Source organism: Pogoniulus pusillus, chromosome Z (assembly GCF_015220805.1).
Source record: "Pogoniulus pusillus isolate bPogPus1 chromosome Z, bPogPus1.pri, whole genome shotgun sequence".
NCBI classification, from domain to species: Eukaryota; Metazoa; Chordata; class Aves; order Piciformes; family Lybiidae; genus Pogoniulus; species Pogoniulus pusillus.
Genome location: NC_087309.1, coordinates 116,918,888 through 116,942,327, shown reverse-complemented (window position 1 = coordinate 116,942,327; position 23,440 = coordinate 116,918,888). Strand labels below are relative to the sequence as shown.

General features: G+C 41.2%; 1 protein-coding gene across 2 annotated transcripts in view; it reads right to left on the bottom strand.

Moving 5' to 3' along the window:
* The window catches only part of MAN2A1 (mannosidase alpha class 2A member 1), a 145,459-nt gene that overhangs the window by 93,207 nt on the left and 28,812 nt on the right, over positions 1-23,440 (bottom strand). For both annotated transcript variants that reach the window (XM_064139924.1, XM_064139925.1), the window contains 6 exons: positions 15,574-15,745; positions 13,919-14,046; positions 10,161-10,334; positions 6,346-6,532; positions 5,464-5,641; positions 3,921-4,123 (listed from right to left, as the gene is read on the bottom strand). In XM_064139924.1, the coding sequence (XP_063995994.1) occupies positions 3,921-4,123; positions 5,464-5,641; positions 6,346-6,532; positions 10,161-10,334; positions 13,919-14,046; positions 15,574-15,745 (1,042 nt within the window). The remainder of the gene's footprint in view (positions 1-3,920; positions 4,124-5,463; positions 5,642-6,345; positions 6,533-10,160; positions 10,335-13,918; positions 14,047-15,573; positions 15,746-23,440) is intronic.

Sequence of the window (23,440 nt, the reverse complement as noted above, 5' to 3'; positions counted from 1 at the left end):
TGAAAAGAGGCAAGTTTGTGGTCAGAGTAGCAAGTACTTTCTTCTTGCCCACTTTGCCCCTACAGCTACCACTGAGAAACAGGTATGAAGCTCTGATTGAGAAAGATTAGCCAAATAAAGATGTGGACAACAGGCAGCCTACACACCAAAGGTATGCTCACTGTCACAAAGGCCTGCCTCCCACATCATAAAAACATCCACAAAGAGGGAAGTAAGCATTATAGTCAGAGGTGATTCATTTCTGAGGGGAACAGATGGTCCAATTTGCCAGCCAGATGGTCCTCACAGGGAAGTATGCCGTCTCACTGGAGTCTGGAACATCACCAGGACAGAGGCTTAAACTAGATTTGAAGGAAGAAGGGCATGTAAGTGGCTTGTAAGGCCCCTGAGTCTAGTAGCCCTGCACTTGTGAGAGTGTACTAGCATGTTTGAGAGTCAGAAGGCATACCACTGCTCAGGGGCAAAACCAATGCACTCAACTTCCTCTATGGAATGCTCACAGACCAGTGCACACATCATGGGCAACAATCATGAGGAGTTGGAAGATCTGTGTTTGGTCACAGGGCCATGATCTCAGTGCAGTTACTGAGACAAGGAGGGATAGCTTCCATAACTGGAATGTTGTCATAGACAGCTATGTACTTTTTAAGGAAGGAGAGGCCAGCAATGAAGGGTAGTGGAGCTGCTCTTTATGTGCAAGAGCAACTGGAATGCAGTGAGCTCCTCTCAGGGGTAGAAGAACATATCGAAAGCTTATGGGCCCACTGTTGAATGAGGCAAGTGCCCTGGTGACAGAGGATGCAGAGATGGCAGCACTTTTGAATGCCTTCTTTGCTCCAGGCTTTATGGCTAAGACCAGGTCCCAGGAATCCCAGACCCTAGAAGTAAAAGACAAAGTCTGGAGAATGAAGACTCACCAGTGGCCAGTGAGGACCACTTTAGCATCTGCACAAACTGAACATACACAAATCCAATGGCCCTGATAGGATATGCCCATGAGTGCTGAAGAAGCTGGTTGATCTTGTTACTTTACTGCTCTACATAAATATTAGACTGGTCATAGAGAATGGGAGATGTGTCTGCAGACTGGAGGAAAGCCAATGGCACTCCAGTCCTCAAAAAGGGCAAGAGAAACACTAGGAGACCACATATCAGTCAAACATCACCTTCATTGCTAGAAGGTGGTGGAGCAGCTCCTTCTGGAGGTCATCTCTAAGCAAGTGGAAGAAAAGATTAACAGTAGTTGTCAGTATGGATTCACAAAGGGGAAATCATGCAGCCCAATCTGACAGCCTTCTATGATGGTGTGATTAGCTGGGCAGATAGATGAGGAGGGGAGAGGAGTGGATGCTGTGTACCTTGACTTCAGCAAGAGTTTTGACACTGTCTCCCATAACATCTGTGTTGCTAAACAAAGGAAGTGTATTTTAGCGAGATAACAGTGAGATGGATTGAAAACAGGCTAAACAATAGAGTTCAGAGGGTTGTGACCAACAGACAGAGTTCACTTGTAGCTAGTGGTGTTCCCCCACAGTTCAGTACCAGGTCTAGTCTCATTCAATGTAATGAACAACCTGAAGGGACAGAATGCACCCTCAGTGAGTGTGATGATAACACGAAACTGGGAGGAGTGGCTGACAGACCAGAACTCATCCGAGAAAATCTGGACAGACTGGAGAGCTGGGAAAAGGGGAACCTGACAACAAGGTAAGTCTTGCACCTGGGCACTAAAAGAGCCACGTAGCAGCACAGGTTAGGGTTGACCTGCTGGAAAGCAATCCCATGGACAGGGACCTTGGAGACTTGGTGGACAACAAGTTATCTGTGGGACAACAATGTGCCCTTGTGTCCAGGGTAGCCAATAGTATTCTGAAGTGCATTAAGCAAAGTGTGGCCAGCCGACTGAGGGAGGTTCTCCTGCCTCTCTGCTTTGCCCTAGTGAAATCTTGAGTATTGTGTCCAGTTCTAAGGTCCCCAGTTCAAGAGGGACAGGGAAATTACTAGAGAGAGTCCAACAAAGAGCTACAAGGATGATTACAAGAACAGAACAACTCTCTTATGAGGAAAGGCTGGGGCTGTTTAGACAGGAGAAGACTGAGAGGGAAGGGACCAGTCTCTTTACAGTGGTGCCCTATGAGAGGACATGTGACAAAGGATACAAATTCAAACACAGAAAGTTCCACCTCAACAGGAACAGGCTGTCAAGAGAAGGTGTGCAATCTCCTTCTCTAGATGCTTTCAAAACCTGTCTGGATGCACTGCTGTATGCCCTACCTCTAGGTGATCCTGTTTTGGCAGAGGGACTTGATCTTCAGAGTTCCCTTCTAATCCCTATCATTCTACAACTCTGTGAAATGGTCAGCCATGATAGCAGGCCCTTAGGCTGAAAACCTTTTCATGGATATTAATCATCAGTGAAGCTTTCTTAATCCTTATACTGCTGGAACTTCAAAGCACTCATCCTTCACAAAGAACACACATGTATACAGCATGAATAACAGCATCAGATATTCAACTTAACCCATGACATTCTCCTGTTCATGGTTCATTTCCCTTGCATAACATATCTATCTACCTAACTCTATCTATCGTGTACACACATAGGTTAGCTCACAAAAAAGTATGGAAAATTTAATCACAAGGTTGGCTAAGAGCTGTTGTTTTATTATTATTACTACTTATTACCTATGGCTTACTGAAAAAGACAAAATCCTTAATTCTGTTTTTCTCACTGCTAATACACCACCTTTGAAGATTGCCCAGGTTTCTGAAAGCAAAACTGTCAAAAACTCTGATACTAATCTGACAAGAACACATCTATGCATTTTGTCCTTACATGTTATTCACAGAGGATTCAATGAAGGATGAGAAACCTCCCACGTTTTATAAACGTGCTTGGTTTTAATTCATAAGACTGAAGAATTAGCTTCCTTCCAGGCTTCTTCATGTAAGTGTAGCAATTTTTCACAGGTTAAAGGCTCCTGGAGTTCTTATATGAAGGCATCTTTTAACAATGTAAAGTTGTAAACACTACAAATAAACCTGAGAGCAGTTCATACGAAGCTTTTTGCAAAGCAAAAAAAAGACAAAAAAATGACAAAAGAGTAAACACTCAAACATTTTGAGAAAATAGACTAAAAAATACTTCAATCCATGGTACATTTTAATAAACAGTAAAGGATTTATGGAAAAGTATAAAAAACAGTTAAGTAGGGAACTCAGTTTACAAGGACATCAATTGTCTTCTTTTATATACATCTTTATCTTTTCTAGTAACAGTATTAAACAAGGCGGTTTGCCCTAAAAATCAAAGATTCTTATGATTAACCAGCTAAAGAGAACAGAGCTATTAGTGTTTATAATGGCAATACAGTAAGAAAAAAGTAAAATCTAAAAGAATCATAAATGTTAAGATAATTGTATATTTTATTCTTTAAAGACACAACCATTTTTCAGCAGAGCAATACTTTACAATTTGAGATTACTTGGCATGCTATAATCCTGACTACATCTCAACTGCCTCCAACAATTCTCCTTTAATTTGTTCCCTTGTATTTCTCTCTATAAGCATTCAAAGTTTAGCCACAACAACTGATCTGACAACTACTCAAACATGACACATAAATAGAAGTGTACTACCTGCTATTTTTCGTGGAATTAGGACTTGCTGATAATCTGAACAATATTGTAGAACAACTTTGTTCAGATGGAAAAATTACCATTGCATTTCTGTGAATTTACTGAAGTAAGAGATACACCAACTAATTGTTCTAGCAAGAACTACATTTGGGGGCCATTGAGTGTATCCTTATTGAAAGTAAATTTAAACTGTGCATTTCAACAATCACTTTTCTATCTGTGCAATACATTCATCGTCTCCCATGTGCCAAAATACATGTTATGAACTTGGCAGTGTTTACCTTAAGTAGGATTCCAGAACTCTATCCAGTCGTTTATAGAAGGGTCGTGATGTAAAGTATCCACTCCAGTAATGATGATCTCTGTCTGCATAGGTGAAGAAGTCTCCACTTAGAACAGGGAAAAATGAATTGCTGTGCTTTTCACCCAAATTGCTTTCTTTACGCAGAGCTTCAAAGTAATCTGATAAAGTTCCAAACTGGGCCTGGATGAAAATTAAAATTACTGTAACACTGTTCCATTTTCTTTATTTAGACATAAGAGGATGAATATGGTTAGTCCTATATACATTTTTTAAAAATGCCAGTGTTCCAGCAAAATTATAGTAGAAACACTACTCTAAGGAGCTTTTGAATTTCCTTATGCACTCCTCAGAAAAGGTCTTCCAAAAGCATTTCAACTCGACTTCAAGTCAGCACAAAAAAAGACATGGGACATGTTGAAGGAGATAGAGGGTCATAAAAATCATGAGATGAAATACTTCTCCTATAAGGACAGGCTGAGAGAGTTGAGGTTATTCACTGGAGAGACTGTGGCTCTAGGGAGGTCCTTACTGCAGCCTTTTGTACTTAAAGGAGACTTAGAAGAAAGATGGGAACACGTTTTTAGTAGGGTTTGTAGCAATAGGAGATGGCTTAGTGGTTTTAAACTGAAAGAGAGTAGATTCTAACCAGATTTAAAGAAAAAAAAAATGAGTGATGATGGCAAAAGACTGGAACAGTTTGCTCAGAGTTTGTATGTGTCTCATTCCTGGAAATACTCAAGGTCAGGTTAGGCAGGACCTTAAACAATCCAACCTCGTTACATGTGTCCCTGCTCACTGCAGAGGAATTGGCCTAAATTAACATCAGCAACAGTGCTCTCATATGATATTCAAGAAAAAACAAGGCTATGAACCCCAATTCCTGATTCCTGTGCCAAAAAAGAGTGAAAAGGTATCTGAAAACAGGGAATGTCTATAGCACAGCTTGCACGTTAGAGTGTATGGACGTATAAAATAACATTAACACGTGTAAAATAACACTAACAATAACATAACAAAGGATATAAGGCAGTATCTCACCAATTGTGTGAGTATATTCACTTCTTTAGTAACTAGGCCAATCTCTTACATTTTATTGTATGCAAAAGCATCTGCCAGCAATGGTTGCCTCTTAGGATTGTTTGTTTTGGGACATAAAACCCAGAGCACCCAAGCGAACTTCTAATAAGCAAGTAATTCTCTTAATTGCTTTAAATAACAAAACCTGTGAGCCTTAAGTAATAATGCCTGAAGGCTGTGAAAATAAATTAGCACTACAAAAACAATTACACATAATAGCTGTTCTCTAGCATCATCTAGTTTAGGTATTATTTATGGTTTTCAAGCAGCCACTACGAACAGCAAAGTTTTTATTTTGGAGGAAGAGCAGGTGGTAAAGGTAAAAAAGCTTAATGTGCCAAGGCAAACCAATCTGCTGTTAAGTAATATATAAAGCTCCACAGAATCCCAAGATACTGAGAAACACTGTTTTCTCCACAAGCCAGAGAAAGTACTTTATTTACCTTAACATGCCACTCAGGATGGGAATTCATATAATCAAACAGCTTCTGATAATTCTGGTACTGCTGATCCCATTCTGAGCTCTCAACATAGCGAAAATCATCCCCTAGTGGAGCCAACAGAACTTTAGTACGGAAAAGCTTTGACTTCTTTCTGTATTGATCTAAAATCATCCAAGCCCTTCAGGGAAAAGACAAAACAAAACAAAACAAACCCACAACAATTTAGAAAACAGATTCTGAGATATCAAGCTGTACACCATGATGACCCTAAGCAAGACATACAAACCCCTGCTACCTTATTTCGCAATAAAAAAGCTGTATTCAAATCCCCCCTTTGGGACACCACATTCAACCTACTACTGTGCAAACACCATGCTAATTAAATCCTCCAAGAAACTGATCAATCTCCATCTCAAACAGGAGGGTCGTCTGCATCAATTTGCTTCTGTGCCAAAACTAACCTTCAGTTTAAATTATGCTTAACTGCTTTATATTTAGGTAACAATCCTAATTCTTGTCTAGCCCTTATTTACAATAATAAGCAAGCTATTCTTATCCACTCTGGTAATTCTCTTGGATATTTTGCTTCATGTAATCAAGTCCTTGGCAGGAAAACTGCACATAAATTCATCTTTGAGGAGCTCCAGCCTTGGGGGTAAAAAACCAGTATCAAGAGTATTTTTCACCTTTATTTGGGAAGAAAAAAAACAAATAATGTGGCTGGTTTTGCCCCTTCCTATGCCAAAGTACAAGGGGCAGCTGTGTGAGCACTTGTGTGGGGCTCAGCCAGCTAAGACTAAAACTACAACACAAGATATAATTTTTCAACAGCATAATTATTTTTTTAAGTTATTCCCTTGCAGAATATGTGAAAATTTGAACCTGTGTTGAATGTTTCCAGCATGAATGGCTTCTGGTGGAACTCTCCACGGACAGCTTACTCTTCCTCCAGGAAGACGTTTGAAATCAAACTGGCAGCAGATTTTTGGATCGGGACCACAAGTATGAGGAACATCATAGCTATAGAAAGGCATCATGTGACAAAGGATATCTGTACTGGATCCCAAATCTGGAATTAAATACATAGATAACACACTTATAAAATGAGGTCTCAGATTTGGCAGAACTAAATCATACCCATATTTTTAATCCATGAAATGTATCAAAAACATCAGATCATAATAACTCCTTGCTTTAAACACCCATACCTGGAGTCTATCTTTCACAGAATCAACCAGGTGACAAGAGACCTCAAAGATCATCCAGTCCAACCTAGCACCCAGCCCTGTCCAATCAACCAGACCATGGCACTAAGTGCCTCATACAGGCTTTGCTTCAACACCTCCAGGAACGGTGACTCCACCACCTCCCTGGGCAGCCCATTCCAATGGCAAATCACTCTCTCTGGGAAGAACTTCCTCCCCACCTCCCTGGGCAGCCCATTCCAATGGCAAATCACTCTCTCTGTGAAGAACTTCCTCCCCACCTCCCTGGGCAGCCCATTCCAATGGCAAATCACTCTCTCTGTGAAGAACTTCCTCCTTACACATAAAGAAGCTGAAATCACAGGCACAACCAACACTGGAAAGTTCCAATCAAGCACCAGCTGATTAGGAAATACAGGAACAAAATGTTAGGGACTTTTTTATCTATATAAGTCTCTTTACTTCCAGAATTGCAGTGGTGAACAAATAGTTTATATTTTGAGTGTACTGAATCCCCCCAAAAAACCCAAACTAAAAAGAAAAAAAAATGCAAACTCAAACCTCAAGCACCCTCTGTCATGACATCATGAGCACAACATAGGAATTCTTGCTTTTGCATGACTTCAACACATTGACAGTGCAATGCTATGGCTTGCAGATAGATTCTGTGTTAGTACACAGCTTTTCTCTGTCATGACATCATGAGCACAACATAGGAATTAAATTGCTTTTGCATGACTTCAACACATTGACAGTGCAATGCTATGGCTTGTAGATAGATTCTGTGTTAGTACACAGCTTTACTCTGTCATGACATCATGAGGACAACATAGGAATTCTTGCTTTTGCATGACTTCAACACACTGACAGTGCAATGCTATGACTTGTAGATAGATTCTGTGTTAGTACACAGCTTTACTCTGTCATGACATCATGAAGACAACATAGGAATTCTTGCTTTTGCATGACTTCAACACATTGACAGTGCAATGCTATGTCTTGCAGATAGATTCTGTGTTAGTACACAGCTTTACTCTGTCATGACATCATGAAGACAACATAGGAATTCTTGCTTTTGCATGACTTCAACACATTGACAGTGCAATGCTATGACTTGTAGATAGATTCTGTGTTAGTACACAGCTTTACTCTGTCATGACATCATGAAGACAACATAGGAATTCTTGCTTTTGCATGACTTCAACACATTGACAGTGCAATGCTATGTCTTGCAGATAGATTCTGTGCTAGCACACAGTTTTACATAGAATTCTATGCACTTCTGAGATTATATTTACAACACAGACTTTTTCACCTCATTAATCCATTCCCTAAAGTTTAACCCACCAGAAGCAGAGACATTCATGCATTTTGTCAAGCCTCAGAAGATCTTTCCAAATACAACTGCAAAGAGACTCTAAAGAATCTTAAGTTCTCATAGAACTGAAGAGAATTTAAGTTTCCTCATCTGGTAAAATCCGTAAATGCTAATTACCTATTTCCATCACTAATGCTTAAATTAATATTAGGCTGAAAAAAGCAGATGAATGCTGTAGATGTGCCAAAGAACCTGGCTCCAAAGTCTGTCAAAAGTACATATGAAAATACTCCTCAAAACCTTAACAGCCTATGTCTTTACAGCTCCTAACCAGAGTTTTTGTTTAAAAGCTTCTCTCAGAGTACTATCCACTTATTACTAAAAAAGTACTATTTTCATAGAATCAACCAGATTGGAAGAGAGCTTCAGGATCATCCAGTCCAACCTAGCACCCAGCCCTAGCCAGTCAACCAGACCATGGCACTAAGTGCCTCATCCAGGCTTTGCTTGAACACCTCCAGGCACAGCCACTCCACCACCTCCCTGGGCAGTCCATTCCAACGCCAATCACTCTCTCTGACAACAACTTCCTCCTAACATCCAGCCTAGACCTCCTCTGGCACAGCTGAAGGCTGTGTCCCCTGCTTCTGTCCCTGGCTGCCTGGCAGCAGAGCCCAACCCCACCTGGCTACAGCCTCCTTGCAGGCAGCTGCAGGCAGCAATCAGCTCTGCCCTGAGCCTCCTCTGCTGCAGGCTGCACACCCCCAGCTCCCTCAGCCTCTCCTCACAGGGCTGTGCTCCAGGCCCCTTCCCAGCTTTGTTGCCTTTCTCTGGACACCTTCCAGCACCTCAACATCTTTCTGCAATGGAGGAGCCCAGAACAGGACATAGCACTCAAGGTGTGGCCTGAGCAGTGCTGAGTACAGGGGAAGAATAACCTCCCTTACCACATCTGCTTATTTTGCCAGATGATTCTACAGTGGTCTTTGATATGTGTCCTGTACTGGAGAGCCTGCATTTGAAGCCCAAACACTAGACCATACATGTGATTTATGTGTGCATCTATTTAGAGAAAAGGCCTGTCAATTAAGTAATCTGCACACTGATTAGCATAGGCCAATGTTCAGAGAAAAACTATGTTTTATGTGTAAGTCTATGCCACATTCTCTCAGTGGTAAATCTTCCCTTGTGTCAAGCTTACTTGTGCAGCAGATCACTTTCTCTGAATACCTGCCTTCCCACCATTTCCAGTCACAAACACAAAGGAACTAAAGAACTCAAAAGTCACCACCACCATCGAACAGTGAACACTAAATATCCTGTATGGATAAAGAATGACATACCAGCTTGTTTTAAAACCAGGAAGACCAAAACCTCAACTATGTACATTCTCTATCAGCACTTAAACTGTGTGAAGTACAAAGCAAAACAATATAGAAAAGTGCATTCATTTACATACACAGTTTGCTATATAGAGTTGCTACATTACAGAACAAAACTTTTACACTCCATATTGTATAAATGGCATCAGAAAAGTAATTTTATCCTAAAAATTAGGTCTTCAGTGAGAATTTAATTGCAAATTGAAATGGTGAAATGTTTTTAACCTATTTTACTAACTGAAGACAACCTACAGATTTCAATTCCACAGGAAACTACTGTAAGTAATCTGTCTCACCAGATGAGTAAAACTGCTTGCCTCAGTTTTTTCCTTAAAGCATTAACACAACAGGTGTCTCCATCTTCAAATATTCACTTTTTTTTCCTCTCTCAGAGAAAAACATTCTTTCTCCTCAACTTTATTTCCACATAGTAGGAAAAAGAAAACAGAGTTGAGAAAAGAAGAAAGAAATTTTCTTTATACATACTTGTAAAGAACATGGGAGAAAGGAAATATGCTGAAACTGAAATCACAAATATAAGTGAAGAAATGGGAAGATGAGGTGAACAATGGCAATAATACTTTTTTTTAATTTCACTATTTTTCTAACTGTTCACAATCCCTTTTGTTAAAAAAAACCCAAACAGATCCCTGAAACTTAGGATAGACTTAAACAGAACTCTAAAATTCTCAAGTCTAGACTAACTTCGTGAACAATTTGTTCTCTGAAGTCCTCTCCATCATTTACCGGTTTAAATGAACAAGTAATTTGATATAAAGAAGGAACACATACCCCAGTTCTGTCTCCAAAAGAATTCTAGTGTCTTCTGCATGGCAAAGTGTTTTTTAACAGAGTAATGAACTCTCTGTATAAGCATATTGGAGAATCCTGTGCGTTTCAGAAGATAGGCTACTGTCGGTGAATGGCCAAAAGGATCAACTGCCCAACCAGATTTTGGTTTCACTCCTGTTTACAAAATAGTAAAACAAGAAGGAAAATTTTTCACTCAAAGAAAGCTATACCAATATAATTCACAGAGAGAAAAGCTTCAGATAGCTATACCAATATAATTCAGAGAGAGAAAAGCTTCAGATAAAAGTTTAAGGAAGATAAATTAAAATATGTAACTGAGTATTAAGCTTCCTGCAGAACACACCCTGAAATTAAGAAGTTAGAATCTAACTGAAAATGTAAACAAAAAAACCTCCAAACCAACTCAAACACCTTTCACACAAGGCCTTCTAACTGCATAAACCCCCTGAGATTACTACTCTACATTGTTACACTATTTCATAGAATCATAGAATCAACCAGGTTGGAAGAGACCTCCAAGATCATCCAGTCCAACCTAGCACCCAGCTCTATCCAGTCAACTAGACCATGGCACCAAGTGTCTCATCCAGGCTTTTCTTGAACACCTTAACATGTAATCATAAAGTGAAAAACAAGATGTACTTAAAGTACTTTACACATCTCACAACTGGAAAGGAAAGCTGAAAGAAAACTGTCAGATGGAAGTGGACTGCTCTTGTAGCCTGCTGAATTTTCAACTGTGATTTAAATAATATTAACATCTGGTGAGTTTGGAACCAACTTTTCAATTATTTGGTTGGAAAATCATCAGAATTACACTGAGTAACACTATCATTTCACTGAAATTCATGCCATTGAATGAAGAAGCTAACTCTTGTTTAACTGATTCTTCAGTGTTGGTCCTTACTATCTTATCAAAAACATATCAGGGAATGCATTTTTATTAGGCCTTCCCTCTTAGTCATATCCAACTATGTTTGTGGAAACCAAAATCAAAGAAAACCACAGTGAAGCAGCCTTTCAAAATAACCTTGGTTAATTGGGTGAAATAATATTATTATTGAAGTCATCATACAAGTATTTTCCACATAAAATGGCTTACCTCTACTTATGGAACATTATCTTGTTATAGACCTAAACAGAAAGAAAAAAAAAACAACACACCACCAAACCACAACAACCTTCCAAAGCTCCCAAAATAGTTCAGGCAATGTTACTACAGTCAGTAATTTCTCAGATTTTCTAAAGCAAATATGTTGGTCTGTTTTAGTATTTTTTGGTTTAATATGAACAGCATTATAATGGGCTTAGGTTCTATAAATATTCATATTTACTTTTATTTTGAAAGCCTTACATACAGCTTTCAATACGCAGACTCCCATAAGGACACTAAATACAAACACTGTGGAAGAGATCCAAACTCCTGAAAAGAATTCCTGAGTCATTTTAAGCCCTATTTCACTCTTTTCAAAACACAGAAATGACAATTGGAAACTCTGATACCAGAAAGCAGATGTACCATACAGCATGATCTAGTATTACATTTTACTGTATTGTAATAAACTAGCACACTACACACATCTTTAACTGATCAAGATAAACTTGAGGGCAAGAGGCCAAAATGGCAATGCTCAAGCCATTACACCCACCTGGGGAATAAGATGGGCCAGTCAGAGCAATAATAAAAGTTCCTCAGGTGCCTGCTATGAAGAGAATCAGAAAGCCTTCCTCCTACCTGAAGGTGAAAACTGCACGCTTGGCTCCCTGTCTGAATTCACACAACATGGACAATAAACAAGAGGACATAAATGTCCATGTGCAGCTGAAGAATTTGATCCAATTACAAATGTAGAGACATGGTGGGACAGCTCACCTGACTGGAATACTGCTGTGGATAACAAATGTCCGTGTGCAATTGAAAGACTTGATCCAATTACAATCACAGGGACATGGTGGGATAGTTCACATGACTGGAATGCTGTTGTGGATGGCTGTGTATTTCTTAGGAAAGACAGACCAAGAAGGTGAGGTGGTGGGACTGCTCTTTATGTGAGAGCAACTACAATGTATTGCACTGTGTTCAGGACCAGGAGTGAGTTGAGAGTTTGTAGGTAAGAATTAAGGGGCAGGGTAATACAGGAGGCAGTTGTAACCATCTATTGCAGGCCATTTGATCAGGATAATGAAGCTAAGGACACCTTCTAAGGACAGCTGAAAGTAGCCTAATAATCACAAGCCCTGGTTCTAATGGGTGACCTTCAGTTACCCTGACAGTAGAAACTCTACACAGCCAAGAGGTTCCCACAGTGCACTGACAACTTCTTGGCAGACGTGGTGGAGGATCCAACAAGAAGAAGAGTACAGACCCTGTACTAACAAACATGAAGGAACTAGTTGACCACTGTGAAAGCTGGGGGCAGCTTTGGCTGTAATGGCTGTGAGATGGTGGAGTTCAGTATCTTGTGCAGTTGGCCCAAAACAACAAGCAGGATCACAACCCTGGATTTTAGAAGGGCTGACTTTGGCCTCTTCAAAGAAAGGGCTTGCAGCACTAGAAGAGAGAGGAGCACCAATAGAGTTGGTTAATACCCAAGCAGCATTTCCTCCATCCTCAAGAACAGAGCATCCCAAAGAGTAAGAAATCAAGTAAGTGAGCCAGGACACCTGCCTTTTTGAGCAGGAAGTGACTGAATAAACTCAAGTGGAAGAAGGAAGTTTATATGGAAGAAGGGGCTGACCACATGAGGGAAATACAAAAATTGGAAGGAGAGGCTAATACACCAGAAGGCTGTGCTGCCATTCAGTGAGACCTAGACAGGCTGGAGACAAATCTAGCTAAACTCAGCAAGGGCAGGTGTAGAGTGCTGCATCTGGGGAAGAACACCACCATGTACCATTACAGGCTGGGGACTGACCTGTGAGAGACCAGCTCTGGGGAAAAAAAGCCTGGTGCACAACAGTTTGACCGCGAGACAACAATGTACTCTCACGGCCATGAAGGGCAATGGCATCCTTGGATGCATTAAAGAAGAGTATGACCAGCAGGTCGAGGGATGTTCTTTTCTCCTACTCTGCCCTGGTGAGGCCTCATCTGGAATACTGAATCAATTGCTGGGCTTGAGAGATCAAGAAGGACAAGGAACTACTGGAGAGAGTTCAGCAGACAGCCACCAAGATGATGAGAGTACTTGGAACATCTGCCTTAGGAAGAAAGGCTGAGAGACTTGAGGCTGTTTAGCCTGAAGAACAGGACACTGAGGAGTAATCTCATTAATACTTATTTCAGTAGTAGGATGAGGGGAGATAGACACACACTGGAATATTCTTCACTTTGAGGGTGGCAGAGCACTGGGCACAAGCTGCCCAGAGGAGTTGTGGAGTGTCTATTTCTAGAGGCATTCAAAACCCAGTGTGGTAAAGGTCCTGAATGATTGACTCTCAGGTGATCCTGCCCTAGCAAGGAGGTCATACTAAACGACCTTCAAGGTCTCTACCAACCCCTACCATTCTGTGGTTATAATGGCAATTGCTTAAATACACCTAAATCCAGGAACTTCTACCTGCAACAGTAACTGCAAAAACTAGACTCAGTTCTTTACCTTCCAGGAAATGGTTTGATTGAATGTTTCAGGAAAGCAGAGTAAAGAGAAACTTTCAAGTAACTTCAAAAGATTTAATCACATTTTCTAATTGACTTCCTGCATTAACACAGTTAAAATTCACATCAAACTACATACCAAGGTTCCTTTCTAGCCACTGATGTCCTTCTATCAGTTGATCAATCACAGCAAAATAATGAGAAGATGCTTCATCAGGCATGACCCATCCTCCTGTTACTATTTCAAACTGTCCATCTTTTATTAACCTGAAAAACATGTGCACTGTGTTTAGAATGCTGCTATAATACTTCTTTTTTATTAGAAAGGGTATTTCCTGCATAGATCAGGAAAAACATATGCGCCGCAGTATCAAATTGAGTGAGACACCTACACACACTTCAAGCACTTCCCATTTTTGATCTATCATTCTTTTTATTGTTTTAGAGCTGAAAGAGCTTCAAAGTTTATTATACCTATAAAGGCTTCAGGCCACTTCACTCATTAAAACACCTTCCTGAAAACAGATCACAGGATGATCCAGTCTGTCTATTATGTCAGTGACTCTATGTTGCGGAGTCCTTGGGCCACAATTCTGTCCAAATGAGGGCTTTGCAACCCTCCACCACACTCTAACAGTCATGTTTCCAGCATTAGGAGTGCTCCATAAATAACTAATTCGATTTCAGCACTTAATATTGTACATTGGCAAATAAATGTTCAAAGAATTCAAAGAAACACAACAAGCTTATCAAAAATTAGTCACATTATAGACAAGATCCATAAAAGCAATGGAAAACATAGATCAAAAATAACATCCAGTACAAAAATAATCTCTCTTCTGCAACTCTTACAGCATTTTATGCACTACCTGATTCCCTGAAAGAACATAGTTCTCTAGTAACTATCATTTACTGTTTTATGTTTCAATAAACAATCACTATGTTATAATATTCATGCCTTGTACACACATTCTTAAATAGACAGAATTCTACGCTATTCTCAAGACTCCCAGCACAACATAACCCTTGGAGCTGTGAGGCTCTTACAGCCTTAATACATACTACAACCCATGCATCTTGAAGCAGAGTACGAGCAGCTGGTGAAAAATCACTGAGCTGATCCAAGAACTGTAGGATCCTGACTTAAGGCAATGGAAAAACAAACAAGCAAAACCCAAAACCTCCCAACTAGGTCCTGAATTCAAGTTTATCCAAGCAGCATGCTATCTCAATGTCTAAGCAAACTTGACTTTTGTGTTACACTTCAGCTTTTGATTTCTAAGAAAGAAATGTGACCAAAGTTGGCCATTTAAGCAGCAGCATATTTGTTAAAAAAAACCCACAAACACCACATTTAAAAGCAAAAGAACCTCATGTCATAACTGTTAAATCTGAAGAAAAAATACCATATACATATAGTTAATATGAAAGATTACTTTTACTCTACTGTCAGTATCTGAAATGTGATTTTTCAAATAAAGTTTATAATCACAACTCCTTTGCAATTCATTCAATGACCTCTTCATGGACAAACAAAAATTTTTAGTCCATTTTTTCAGCAACTCAGTAAATTTGGCTTCACTTCTCTTAGTGGAGTTTTATTTTGCAACGGAAAAAATAGGTCCCAAAACAAACAACAAAAACAAACCAACCAAGCCTAAGTAATTAGAATTTGAGTAGTCAATCCTTCTAGCACCTCAGCACTGCAAAAAAGTGAAATCTCAAGTTCAGAGGGCAGCCAAATACAAATTCTCAGACAATGCCACAGGTTAAGGAATAATTCAGCGTTCAAACCTTTTAACAGCATCCTTTTTCTGGCTGTCTATTCCATCCCACCATTTTGAAAAGTAAGAAATCTCAGACCATATAAACTTCCTTCTGTTGTCTTCTTGCAGTTTCACAACCATATTGTTTAAGATATGCTGTGTCTGATCTCTGAAGTAATCGTCGAAAGTCTTTAGCCAACCTAAGAAAAGAAAATATGAAATTTAAAGTTACTTGCAATACTCTTAAAGATCTATCTTCTTCTGACTCCTTACAAGTATTTTCTTCACGTGATGTGGAGAGCTATAAGCACTAAACCCTCCAGCAATTTCTTTTTACCAAGTTTAGATGCTTCACTTTTCTAAATTTATAAATATACGGAGTAGTAGATTTCCTGCTTTGATCAAAATAACACAGAATAAAAACATTTACAGTTGTTTGTTTAATTTAAGCACAAATTAAGCAGCTGATAAGGAAAAATGTATCTGCAAACTCATCTTCCTAGGTAATTCCCACCAGGTTTTCTCACCTCTCCCATCAGCAGAACTGTAACATCCTCTAACAGGTATCTTTCCAGCCTAAGGCAACACACTCTTCCAAAGCTCCTTAATCCTTCCTAATGTCTTTGCTCTTCTGTCACATCATAAAGGACCTCATCATCCCACTTTAGGCAAAATCACTGCACAAAAATCCCTACAAATGACATTTCACATGTACAGCTTAAGGAGAAAAGGTGAGGTACTTATGGTATACCCCAGACCTTGAGGGTAAAGAAATAAAACAGAGGAGCAAATAAAACAGCAGTACACTTTGCAGTACATGTTCAGACTCATTTCATGAGTAAAGAGTTTGTTAGCAATAACTGAGAACAGAAATACATTACAGCTGCATCACTCACTAGATTATGTACCAGTGAAGTGTAAAGGAAAAGACAATTTAACCACATATTCAGACCTCACAATGCACCCTTTCATAAAATTCTTTAAAACCTTGCATGAGAAAGTGCACACATCTTCCCAGAACCTGGAAGGGGTATGTTCTTCCTGTAACTCAAAATAAGTAGATCATAGGATGTGAGGGGTTGGAAGGGACCCAAAGAGATCACCCAGTCCGCAGCAGAACAATCCTATACAACACAGATCACAGAGGAACACATCCAGACAGGCCTTAAAAGGCTCCAGAGAAGGAGACTCCACAACCTCCCTGGGCAGCCTGTGCCAGTGCTCTGTGACCCTTACAGTAAAGAAGTTCCCCCTTGTGTTGAGACAGAACCTCATTTGCTGCAACTTACACCCATTGCTCCTTGTCCTATCCCAGGGAGCAGTGAGCAGAGCCTGTCCCCCCCTCCTGGCAGCCCTCAGATACTTATAAACATTTATCAAATCCCCTCTAAGTCTTCTTTATGATACACGGTATTCCTACTCTTCTTACTAGCTCTTGTCATAGAATCATAGAATCAACCAGGTTGGAAGATACCTCCAAGCTCATCCAACCCAACCTAGCACCCAGCCCTGTCCAGACCATGGCGCTAAGTGCCTCATCCAGGCTTTTCCTGAACACCTCCAGGGACAGCAACTCCACCATCTCCCTGGGCAGCCCATTCCAATGTCATATATGATCATCTTCATTCAAGCACTTCCAGAAGGAACTCGACAATTTTACTTAAGAAAGTAACTAAAAGTAAGTACTGAAGAATGCAAGTGATGCTACAAATTGGTCCTATAGCATGCATCCAAATTTTTAAGATTTTATGGAAGTCCCCTACTATCTCCCTATCCAACTACAGATACATTAAGAAGGGTAGGAGAGCCCTGCAGAAGGGGCTGGACAGGCTGCATAGGTGGGCAGAGACCAATGGGATGAGATTTAACAAGGACAAGTGCAGGGTTCTGCACTTTGGCCACAACAACCCCAAGCAGCACTACAGGCTGGGGACTGAGTGGCTGGAAAGCAGCCAGGAGAAAAGGGACCTGGGGGTACTGATAAGATAGCAGCTGAAGATGAGCCAGCAGTGTGCCCAGGTGGCCAAGAGAGCCAATGGCATCCTGGCCTGCATCAGGAACAGTGTGGCCAGTAGGACGAGGGAAGTTCTTCTGCCCCTGTGCTCAGCACTGGTCAGGCCACACCTTGAGTGCTGTGTCCAGTTCTGGGCCCCTCAATTCAAGAGAGGTGTGGAGGTGCTGGAAGGTGTCCAGAGAAGATCAAAGCTGGTGAGAAGCCTGGAACACAAACCTGATAAGGAGAGGCTGAGGGTGCTGGGGGTGTGCAGCCTGCAGCAGAGGAGGCTCAGGGGGGACCTCATTGCTGTCTACAGCTACCTGCAGGGACACTGTAGCCAGGTGGGGTTGGTCTCTTCTCCCAGGCAACCAGCAATAGAGCAAGGGGACACAGTCTCAAGTTGTGCCAGGGGAGGTCTAGGCTGGATGTTAGGAGGAAGTTGTTGGCAGAGAGAGTGATTGGCATTGGAATGGGCTGCCCAGAGAGGTGGTGGAGGCAATGACCCTTGAGGTCTTCAAGAAAAGACTGGATGAGGCACTCAGTGCCATGGTCTAGCTGAGTGGATAGGGCTGGGTGCTAGGTTGGACTGGATGAGCTTGGAGATCTCTTCCAACCTGGTTGATTCTATGATTCTAAGAAAAATACATGAGCTACCTAGTTTCCAATTCTATTCCTAAATCTCATCTTCCTGTAGAAAAGAAACTAGGTGCCCACCTAATTATTCCATGTATACTTTACAGTCTTTACACAGTCTTTACTGTTTTTTTTATAAAACACTGCATACATTTGCTATTTATAAAGAAGAAAACAGTGGTAGCTATGATCTTCTTCTTCCTCTTAAAACACAACATGAACATATCAGGCAGTGTACAGTCTGAAAGGCTTGTATGTTTTCAGATGTCATTCAACTAGCACTTTTCTGTCTCAGCTTTATCCTATCCCTGTTCTTGTATTTTGGAGGGTCAGATAACAATCCAAAATCATCTGTGTTACAAACAGACCAGGAAAACTAAGAATTCACCTAAAAACTGCGTGCATATTTGGTCAACAGAAAAAGAACACCATCAGCTTTTTAGGGTTAACTTCACATGGCTATACAGATTTTCTTCTGAGACACTGAGATTATCTTAAATAATAAAAAGGGGTTAACCTCAGTGCTGGTAGAGTTACCAAATGTCATAGATAAGGATGCCATCCAGAGGGATCTTGACAGGCTAGAGAAGTGGGCACAAGCCAGCCTTATGAATTTCAACAAGACCAAGTGCAAGGTCCTGCATCTAGATCGAGGCAATCCCAAGCACAAATACAGGCTGGGCAGTGAGTGGCTGAAGAGCAGTCCTGAGGAGAGGGACTTGCGGGTGCTGGTGGATGAGAAGCTCAACATGAGCCAGCAGTGTGCTCCTGCAGCCCAGAAAGCCAACCAGATCCTGGGATGAATCAAGAGAAGCATGGCCAGCAGGTTGAGGGAAGTGATCCTCTCACTCTGCTCCACACTGGTGAGGCCCTGTCTGGAGTACTGCATCTAGTTCTGGAGACCCTATTACAACAGGGGTATGGATTTCACAGTATCACAGTACCATCAGGGTTGGAAGAGACCTCACAGATCATCAAGTCCAACCCTTTACCACAGAGCTCAAGGCCAGACCATGGCACCAAGTGCCACGTCCAATCCTGCCTTGAACAGCTCCAGGGACGGCGACTCCACCACCTCCCCGGGCAGCCCATTCCAGTGCCCAATGACTCTCTCAGGGAAGAACTTTCTCCTCACCTCCAGCCTAAATCTCCCCTGGTGCAGCCTGAGGCTGTGTCCTCTCGTTCTGGCGCTGGCCACCTGAGAGAAGAGAGCAACCTCCTCCTGGCCACAACCTCCCCTCAGGTAGTTGTAGACAGTTGTAGCTTTGCTGGAGTGTGTCCAGAGCAGGGCCATGAGGATGCTCAGAGGGCTGCAGCAGCTCTGCTATGAGGACAGACAGAAGGAGTTGGGGCTGTGCAGTCTGGAGAGGAAAAGGTTTCAAAATGACATTTTTGTTGCCTTTCAGTATCTTAAGGGGGCCTACAAGGAGGCTGGGGAGAGACTTTTTAGGATGTCAGGAAGTGATAGGACTTGGAGAAATGGAATAAAGGTAGAAATGGATTGATTCAGACTTGATGTTAGGAAGATCTTCACCACGAGGGTGATGACCCTGGAATGGGTTGCCCAGGGAGGTGGTTGAAGTCTCATCCCTGGATGTGTTTAAGGCCAGGCTGGATGAGACTCTAGATAGCCTGACCTAGTGTGAGGTGTCCTGCTCATGGCAAGGGAGTCAGAACTAGATGATCCTTGTGGTCCCTTCCAACCCAGGCTGGTTCTATGAATGAAGTGCTAATAAGTAGTATTTAGACCTGTACGCACACACATTTTCAGACACATTTTTGCTTAGGTACAACCTGAAGGTGGGAAGTTGGAGAGGAGCAAAAACTGTATTAGTTTCTCATACTTCCCACTTAAGTGTTTTTTGTACTATGTCTACAACAAGCAGATACATTGATAAAGTACTCCATCTGTATTACAAAGCACACAGGTTTTCATTCTTAAATAATCTAAGTGAGGACATATTACTAGAATCAGAGCAGTAAATGCTACAGATGTCTTTCAACCCCTGAGAAAGGTTCTTCTCTGCTGAGTTCAGGTGCCTAATCCACTTCAGGCAGTCAAATGAAACTGCTGTTGATGCACGAGAGCTGACACGAGGGCTTTGCCAGTACAACAGGTTATACCACTGCTCATTAGTCTGCTCCAGAATGAAATGCTACCCTGTGGTGGAGGGCAAACAAACCCAAACCCATCCCATGCCCCAAATCCTCTTGTTCCCTCTCCCTTTAGAGCTGGGGTTTTCAGAGGAAAACAGACGAAGGCCAAGCATCTGCATGTCTATTTAAACAGGGTCTTGCCTGGGCACGTTTGGAGAGGTCTTCCTCTGCTGTTAACAACAAGCATGTACCTCACCTATGCCTTGCCTTATGCTTGTTTGAGCAAACTTGGTGCTATAAGTTAAATTACCTTGTTTTGCTCTATGTCATTGGCAAACACTGTGCTTCAGCAAATATTATATACTGGTTGTTTTGGTGAACAACTCTCCTTCTTTACCCAGAGAGCACAAGAGTCCATTGCACCATAGCCCTTGCAGCAAAAGCTGCCGAACTTGCCACAGGCTCTGCACATCGAAATGAAACTGCTCCTCTGAGCCCAGAGCGCCAATGAAGTGTGATGGTTTGGGCTCTTACACGCCCCACCCCACACTTTGAATTTGCCCCAGCTAACTCAGACGGACCCTGGGAATATAGATGAAGCAATTTATTTACAGCTAGCAGAATTTACAAGCAGCTATTTACAATATATACAGTTATATACAATTATATACAGAAATATACAAAAGGATAAACAATACAAAAGCACAACTCCTCTCCCAGAAACCTGAGTCCCCAGGAGGGGCTTTCAAACCACCCCAACACCTCCCCTTGCCCTCTCAACCTTACCCCAATCCTGAGAAAGGAATAAAGGTGCAGCCAAGAGGGTAAGAAGCAGGGTAAGGAAGCAGTGATGTTAGAAAGATGTGTCTCGGTCTAAGGCAAAAGCGAGAAACAAAAATGGAGAAAGTTTACTACTTCTTCCCAGAGCTCTCAGCGTGACTGTGAGAGAAGGAGACACCATGTTTTTCATTCCACTGCCTGTTATCAAGTTCTTTTACCAAAACATCCCAGCCTGCTTCTAACTAGCACATGAAGTCACCCGGTGAACCAAAAAACTGAACGTTCTTCTGTGGCTTGAGATAAATCTTCACTGAGTGAGTCACCCCAAAACAGACACGCTACCAAGGTGCTCAAAATCTTCATCTGCCAGTAACTAAGAGACAGTTGTGCCTGCCACTAATCAGAAGCGTGAAGGGCAGCCATTCCCATACCCGATTTTCCAGTAATGGGGGGATGAAGGGAATTCTGAAGGGAGAAGCATGAAGACCTCAGATTTGTAGCTCTTAGTTGAATCTACACAAAAGCAGTTAACCCAGATTTAGCAACACAGTCGCTAGTGCATGTAAGTCACCCCCCAAAATAGAACTTAGACACTAATACCAGCCCCTTTCCTACGGCTTCTGTTTGAACACAGTTTCATTGCCTTTGGGCTACAGATTCTTGCTAGGATAACTGGTTAAATGAAAAGTTAAAGACAAAGTAGCCCCAGATGAGAAAACAAAATGTAATGATCATGTAAGGCTTCTGCAGCAAATAAGAGTACTACCTTCACTGAGTCCATATTTCTTACGTACATTGTTACATTATAGGTTGATTATTCCTTAAGCTGTTTTGCCAGAAGCTATTTTCTTTGCTCCATGCCTTTCCTCTGTGGGGATGGAAAAACGTAACTATTAGCCACATGAGATATTCCAGATCTCTGTTAAAGATGGATTTTGCTTCCTTCAAATGCTTATTAATATGCAATATGGTACTGCAGACATTTCCACAGAAAGGTCCTTACCAAAAGCAGTATCGAGTCAGGCAATTTCTATGACAACTGTCTTTGTAAAAAGAAAATAACAACCAGCCTCACATGATCATCTGTATTAATGGAACAGTTTGTCTACCAGACTTGTATTTCAGCTAAACTGCTTTACATCAAGTAAGAAGGCTGAACAAGCTAGGGGACATTCAGGCTGTACACGAGGAGATGCAGATTGCTTGATTTTAGTTGCTGATGACGAGAGGACAGATATAATGCTATAATGTACTGGTTACATAAAGAACATAGGTAATAATAAGAAAGTCTTCAGGAGCCAAAATTAGACAGCAGTAAGAAAGCATACCACCAAAGGTGAATGGCAGCATTGTCAAGACTTCAGGCAAGTCTTATTCCATGGATATAATCTATGCAGGAAGAAAGTTGCATAAAAAAAAGATACAAGACAGCTTTTATAACTTCACACAGTTCTTCAAACCTCATTATTGAAGGGACAGCCACACAGAGTACTTCTTTCAGAGTGCTGGAATAACTATCTGACTACAGATTTAATGAGTGACTCTCTCCAAATCAGATATCTGAATCCTAGCAAAAAATCTATCTCTGAAGCTCCATTTCATTACAGCCCACACATCCTTATGCGCCAGAGCACCACAGGAAAGAGCGCAACAGAATCATGTTATACTTCATTGAGCAGACCTCTCAAGCACACCAACAGACATCATTCAGATATGTAATTAAGGAACAGACTAGTATCACAAACACACTCACTGGGTAATTATAAGATCTCTTTTGGCAAAGAGGAAATTCCATTAACAGTAACAGGTAAACGTGCTGCTGAGGATACCTCTGTCTGGTGGGAGAGCTGCATCTATTCTTTGTCTGTCTGGTAAATCTGGTGATTTGAATTTTTTAGAGATGGAGGAAGGCTCTTGGCTGGGATTTTTTTGTTGTTATGGGATGTTTTCAGATTTGTTTTTTTCTTTCACTAGTGTGGTTGGGTTTTATTTGGGATTTCTGGGTTTGTTTTTTTTTTTTTGTTGGTGGTGGTGTTTAGCTTGTGGTTTGTTTGGGGACTTTGCTTGGGGGTTTTGGGGTTTGCAGTTTTTGCTTATTTGGTTTTTTTGTGGTGATAGCATGTGGGTTATTCTGGTTTTTTTGGGTTGTTTTTTTTTCCTCTGTTTGGTTGAGGTTCTTATAGACAGAGCAAGAACTTAAACCTGACAGAAGAATGCAATACATAGGGAGGGTTTATGGATCCAGAGAAAACCCCTGTTACCCTCTGACCTTCCCAAAGGTATAAAATTTCAGGTGTCCTGGTAAACACATAGTGAAGCTCAAGACACTCATTGCTGGGAAAGCCTAGTAATTTGCCACCCCGATTTGGAAGCTACTAAGAGATGTGTC